Source organism: Austrofundulus limnaeus, unplaced genomic scaffold (genome assembly GCF_001266775.1).
Source record: "Austrofundulus limnaeus strain Quisiro unplaced genomic scaffold, Austrofundulus_limnaeus-1.0 Scaffold403, whole genome shotgun sequence".
NCBI classification, from domain to species: Eukaryota; Metazoa; Chordata; class Actinopteri; order Cyprinodontiformes; family Rivulidae; genus Austrofundulus; species Austrofundulus limnaeus.
The window spans coordinates 191,418-198,411 of NW_013952805.1; the positions used below are offsets into that span (position 1 = coordinate 191,418).

At 36.2% G+C, this 6,994-nt stretch overlaps 1 protein-coding gene across 1 annotated transcript in view; it reads right to left on the reverse strand.

Annotated features, from left to right (window-relative positions):
- The window catches only part of kcnt1b (potassium sodium-activated channel subfamily T member 1b), a gene marked incomplete in the record, with an annotated part of 77,127 nt that overhangs the window by 37,789 nt on the left and 32,344 nt on the right, over positions 1-6,994 (reverse strand). The window contains 1 exon segment of the mRNA XM_014024014.1: positions 5,660-5,698. Coding sequence (XP_013879468.1) covers positions 5,660-5,698 — 39 coding nt within the window.

Consider the following 6,994-nt stretch of genomic DNA (forward strand, 5'->3'; position numbering starts at 1 on the left):
ATATATATATATATTTTTTTTTTCAGGACTCATAAAGAGGTTAAAGTAAAACTTGTTAAAATCAGTGAAAAGAAAACCAATCACTTTAATGGGAGGAGGAAGAACTGAAGACTTATTGAAGGATTAAGAGCATGAATAGGTCCTCTCAGGTCTCCTGCAGGGTCTGTACACCGAGGCACGTGTTTCATGGGGTTGAAAAGATTTTAAACTTCCTGCATTTTCTCCACAGCCCTTTGAGTGCACTGCAGCAGAATTTATTCACGTTCAGCGCAGCATCAGCATCTGTGTGTTGCATAACTAAAAAAATAGCTGCCATGTGTCTTTCAAGGTCTGTCAAGAAGCTTGTGTGTGGAGTTAAAAAAACTAAGCTCACTTTGTTTACATCACTGTAAGCTTAAACAACATCACTTTAATTAGGCCTGCTTCTCGGGTGGTTTCATTTTATCCAAACAAATTTACATTAAAAAGTATTGCATCTCATTGGCTTCAGAGGGATCCTGGGTCAGACCACTTCTTGAAAAAAACCGTTGTGCAAATCTTATTCTATGTTTTCACATTTTGATGCTTTGGAACTAGTGTTGGTTTTAAAGCTTTAAATCCAAACTGAGCTAAACAAGAAATACAAACTTATGGAAGAAAATAAATATTGCAAGCTTAATTTAAATGCTGTTAATTTTAACTTTTCACTAAGTAGTGTCTTCTCTTCTATTGTGGATACACTTTAAATTTGAACATTTAAACCAAATCATTTATAAACTGTTCTAATATTTTTAAAGCTATATTAAATGTTTTGGAATTTCAAATCCACAAATGACAATTTTTGGATGCTTTTGCCAAAATATTATTACAAACTAAAGGTTTGTAATATTTAATGGGTTTCATTGTCTTTGTGACGGTCACATTTGGTTAAATAATACATTTAAGTTCCAATGTATCATCCTGCTTTAAAATCCTTCCTTTTCACTTAAATCATTCAGACTTTTTAAAGTGGAACTACAATGATTTGGTCTGAATTCCTTCTCAATCTAACTTTACCAGCCCCTCTTTCACCACTTTTGTGGTGTGTGTCTCAAAGCAGTTGGTTTTGTTACTGTTACTTTAAGAGGCTTCAATCCCCGCCCCCCTCCAGCTTCCAGACCGGTCCACACTGGTTTGAGAGAGGGGGCAACACTTTCTAGCTTGGAGAAATGTTTTATTTACAATTTAATTAAAGATGAAGCGGGTGAAGCACTCCTAGAGACTCCAAGTACACAACAAAATGCATTTAACAGCTAAAAAAGTGGATTTTGCATTATATATCACCTTTAAATTCATGTGGAAAGTTGGAATAAAACATGCTAAAACTCAGAACGGGAGGCATGCTCACAATCTGAAAATGTCAAAAACTTTCTTTAATAACATAAGGCATCTTAAACTTTTTTTCCTGTTACCAAAACAAACCTCAAGGTTGCGTAACAAATGAAAAACTACAGCATCAAGAAAACAATTACCAGCAGCTGAGTGTGTTTTATAACGTTCCTGATCCTTGCTCCCTTTAACAGCACGCCGAGATGTGGTGCCTTAAATTTAAAGCCTCCTGCTGTGAAATAAAGACGACCTTTAGCTCTGGAAAACATTGATCAAATCTCCTCTGCCAGGCTGAATTTCTTTGTAAAAAATCATTAGAAAAGAGCAGGTTGTGATGAAGGAAACCCTCATGCTCAGCACATCCTCTTATGATAATGTACTTTTCAACAATTACACAGCTCCGACTTACATTGCTCTCAAAGCAAACTCTGCAGGGAATCTAATGCTGACATGCAGAATCCAAACTTTTCTGTCCAAGTAGAGCCTAATTATATTTTATGGACAAAGTGTGTTGATGGATCGCTTCCTCTAATCAAAAAAAGTTTAATAATGATCCATTAGGGACACATCAGAGCTGCACAGACAGTTGTCTCGTCCCATTAACTGCAAGCCATCACTTTAATGTTGAATGAGATGAGGATGTTTATATTTTTAGCTATTCTCTGGTGACTTTGAAGCATCAGTCTGTCTGATGGGACGTGTGATATTATTTGGATTTGAAAGGTCAAGCAGCCGATAAAAACAGCTGCGGGTTGAAATCCTTTCAGAATGGTCCTATTTTTAGGTTTTAGTGTTTCCCTTCCATCTCTCTGCCGTCACAATTATGTTACTGTTTTGTAACACACTGTGGAGTATCTTCATTATTACTGAAGAAACTGGGAAGACAACAGTAAAGCAGTGGGAAGTATTTTTTATCAAAAATATTTAGGATATCCCTTTGACAGAATCGGCCGACTAAATACTGAGTGGAAAAACATCTTATCACTAAGGTAATGTTTCAAATGTAAACCAGCCATTACAATGAGTTTAAATTAGAATTAAAAATTCATTGCGATCTTTGTGTTTAAGGCAAGAATGCTGATAAACCCATCTGCATCGACACGTTTTTTACCTGACCTTCACAGCTGCTTTAGACCAGCGTAAGATAATTAAGATAAAAGGCAGTGGTGGGCACCAGTCTGCTAAAGCGCAAATCCACTAATTCCGGACCTAAATATTTTGTTTGTGCATTAGCGGTTTTACAAATTTTTTTAATTCATAAGTGGATTTGCGCTTTCTAAAATTAAAAAGCAATACTGCTAATAAGTAATTATCTACCAGTCATCAATATCTTGAACAGCGGAAGGTATGGCTGTCAATGAATCACTACACACGTGACCTATATCCAACAGCACCCCTCCCAGATAAACACACTTATTGGAAAAATATACATCCTTGCTGACAGTTGCTCTCAGACATGGTTCTCATTTCCCACAATGCTTTGTGTCTGCTTACGTAGCAGGAAAGCAATGTTTAGTGCTCCCTTTCCCAGCAAAAACAGTTAACGTTTGTAATCCATACTAAAATTGTGTTATGTATTGATTTATTTTACTATACAATAGGAGCTCCTTTTAAAAAATAAATAAACAAAGTTTAAACGCTGGAGCTTAATACTTGACGTAATTGGTCGAAGCAATCCGCCAACGGGGTTAGACAGACATCTAGTGGTCAACTGGAGCAACTACATGGAAAACTTTTGTTTCCCGTCACAAATCAAATCCGTCGTGTACCCAAAATGAATCGCTTCAGTTTTCCAATAAACAGTTTTAAAATTGCTTTATCGATGCTTCTTTAATGAAAAATCTACAATAAACAAAAGAAAAAGACAAAGAAGCAGTCGAACTAGCAATCCTCAACAACTTTTTAAAGAATCAGCCGAACTAGCAATCCTCAACAACTTTTTAAAGAATCAGCCGAACTAGCAATCCTCAACAACTTTTTAAAGAATCAGCCGAACTACCAATCCTCAACAACTTTTTAATTTTTACGCCAGGAGCTAAAGTTCTGTTTCAGGACCCCAGCAATCGGCACTTGTAGGATTAAGCTGTACAAGGGTTCATACATTGCTAGTTGGCAGTGCTGTACATATATATTGTACATGAATTGTTGCCAGCTACTAAGTGTCAAATTGAAATTGTACTTTAAAATTAGCTTCCGCTAGTTTTTCTATGGCATAAGCGTTTTTGAAGTTGCGGACCTAAATATTTTCATAAGCGCTTTAGAAATTGCGGAGCTAGTTTTTGGGTTAGCACTGCCCACCACTGATAAAAGTTAATTACATTTCTGGAGTCACAGGAAGTTAAAAAAAACGAACACAAATGCTGTGAAATCTATATTTATCTTAAGATCAGTGGAAATGGCTCCACTTTGCAAAAACAATCAAACATCAAGAATAAGCCTGGCCTGCATGATTACAACTCACAAAATATTTGTGCTTCTGTCTTCTTTTAACAACAGTTGATATCATTTTATTCTTTAAATACACTGCGGTCAAATACCCATCTTATTTTGCACAATTTGATGCAAAATCCAACTGACATAAGAAATAAATCCAACGCAATCATTGGTCAGTGGTTGGTCCTTGTTCCTACTAACCCTATAATCCTACTAAATGACCAACCCTGACTGACTATCTCAACATCGACCATCTATTTCTATCATCCTTTTACCTGAGAAAACTGACTAAAAATATTCAATGCTTGTTCACATTTTGCTTCCTTGCATCATTCAGGCTTTGAGTCTTTGAAGATTTCAGACACCAGTCATGAATTCCAAACAGAATACTTACCACTTCACACTTGTCACATCCACATTTTACCACATAGCTGAGCAAAACATTCTGCTCATCAGTGAATTTTTCTGAATTATTTTTATTAAATGTTAAAGTGCCACATCCGGACAGCCTGATGATCATCACAGATTTCTCAAATCTCAAGTGATTGCAATGTAAATCTACAATCCAGTTTTCAAATCAGCTGAAACTGTTGGACGTTTTCAGAATCGCTACATGCAGTTTGCACGGTGTCTAAAGTCGGTCCTCAAGGGCCGGTGTCCTGCATGTTTTTGGAGCTGCCCTGGTTCAACACAGCTGAACCTAAGGAGTGCTTAATTAGTAGGCTTCCTCAGTATGCCATCAAGGTCTGCAGAAGCAGCTGTGTTGAACCAGGGCAGCTCCAAACACATGCAGGACACACCGGCCCTTGAGGACCAACTTTGGACACCTAAAGGTGGTATCTCACTGGGATGCAGGCAGAGGCTGAATGACCTTCAAAAGTGAATTTCCCAAATGTCTTGTAACTTTTGCAAGATTCTTAACTGTGAGTCGCAGAGATGCAGCAACCTAGGCTCTTGAGCTATAAACATGCTCAAAGAATTTGTGCAACAACTTTTTGCAAGATTATCGTGGGGGTCTGTAACCCATCTCAAACCCACCTGATTTATGTCACAGGTGTTTGGTTAGTGTTTTAAACACATGGATCCCTTCTGACAGAAAACACCTGAGGCAAATGTCAATCTTGAAAAATTACATTAATGATGAATATCAGAATTTAGGGGAAAATGGTTCAAACCTCCTTATCTTTATTTAAAAGCGTACTTTAGCAGATTAAAATGTAAACGTAAGGATGTCTGTCAATGTGGAAACAAGCCTGTTCAACAGAATAATGTGCACAGCCAAAAATGAAGTTACATAACAGAAAAACAGCTATAACTTCATTGGTTACTTTGTACAAAAATTAAGAAAAGCGAAGTGAGACTACAACAAAAGAAATCCATATGGTTTTGCATTTTTGGGTCCTAATAGTCTCCCAACAATCGCAGCTCAGTGAGATACCACCAAGTTCAAAATATTTTATTTTTTTTCCTAATTTTCCTCAAATGAACTATATTTCAAGCCCAAATGTCATACTGGCAAAGGCAAAAGACTTGCGTGCACATTCAGTCAATACACCAAGAGTATACAGATAAACACTTAAACTACCTTTTCACCATTATTTGTGAAATTATTGAATGTTACTTAATTTAATCGTGGGGTAGGATTGTCTTTTCCAAAACAATTGGTGGAAAGGTAGTCAAAAAACAAAAACTCTCCATCATAGGTACAGATTCTTCCACCTTTGTAGGTAAAATAACTGCTGGAGTGGTTGAATGTGGCATGTTCCACACATGGTGACCTCAAAGACCAACGTGAACTGTGCAACATTTTTTGGTGCAGTCCAGTTATCACTGCAGACACAATCCATGCCATGCAAGCATGATGCTACCAGAGACTTACTGGGCATTGGTTGAGTCCATACTGTACTCCTCCTGATACCTGGATGCAGCACACGTGAACACAGACAGGCACAAGTTATGATGGGTCCAACAAAGCAAGCGAGGGAAGGAAACTGGGAATTACTGCCACTCAGGGATTCCTCTCAGATTTACTTGTGGTTTGAATCAGAACAAACTATTTAAAAACCTTTATGGAGAAATTTAAGGCAGTTTATGCAAGAAAAACGTGCTTTATTATACAAACTGTATGTATTAGAATAACAGTAAATTTCTAACATGTGGGGTATGTTGATGAAATCTAATTTTATTGTCTAAGAAAAATGCTGCGATGAGGGGTTTTACACATTCAGATATTTGCCAACAAGATGTCTCCATAGAGGTTTGAGTTCCAATTTCACAAACAAGTAAACTGATATACTGTATTTGCAGTTGAAAATGGATTCACCTGAGCTTTATTGGAAATGCAAAATGTATTTCGGAGCAGTGCACCCGCAAGATGTGTTCAAAATTAAAAGTTTAAAAGACAACTCTTTTTTAATGCTTCAGCTGATTAAAGATGCAAACCACAGGAGATCTTTGAACACACCCTCCAACTTACACACAAGGTTATTTATGTTCGGGTATTTATATTCAGATGGCTGTGAATAAAAATAAAAACCGAGGAAAATTATTGAAAGGGGGTGTAGTGGTCACCTCGAGGTGGAATAAACCGTTCCGCCTGTCTTTGACCTTGGTCTCAAAAACCCTCCTTCAGAGAGACAAAACTCTGTTCCTTTTAAAACTTAGTTTAAACCACATTGTGTCTTCTTAAACATAGAGACATTTTCTTCTTCTTAATCAAGATAATAAACAAAAGAATAACGTTCTTTATATTTTTTGATTTATATTTACTTTTAACTAAAAGTTATCATTTTATCATAGTGAGGTGAAACAGTCTAAATCTTTATTTGTGTTTAAAAACAACTTGAAAATTATTATGCTGAAGCATTATATTACAGATTAAGGTGATGTTCTGTTTGTATTTTTGTGTTCAGGGGGTTCTTTTGTTTTTCATTTTTTCTGTATGCTGACAGTGGACTTGTTTGGAACTGATTTTATTTTTTAGTGAATGGGGCAGATATTATAAGTTTACACTTCTTTCTGCTCCTTTTCAGTCATGATTTTATTGAATATTTTTGTTTGTTTTGTTTGTTTTTTCATTTTGATTTTTCTATGATTTGTTTTTATAGATTATTTTTATTGTTTTATGAATGAATGAAATAAACACAATAATTGAAATAGTTTGAGAAAATCTTGAATCTCTTGTGGCAGCTATTTGGAGCTGCCTAAATGCTTG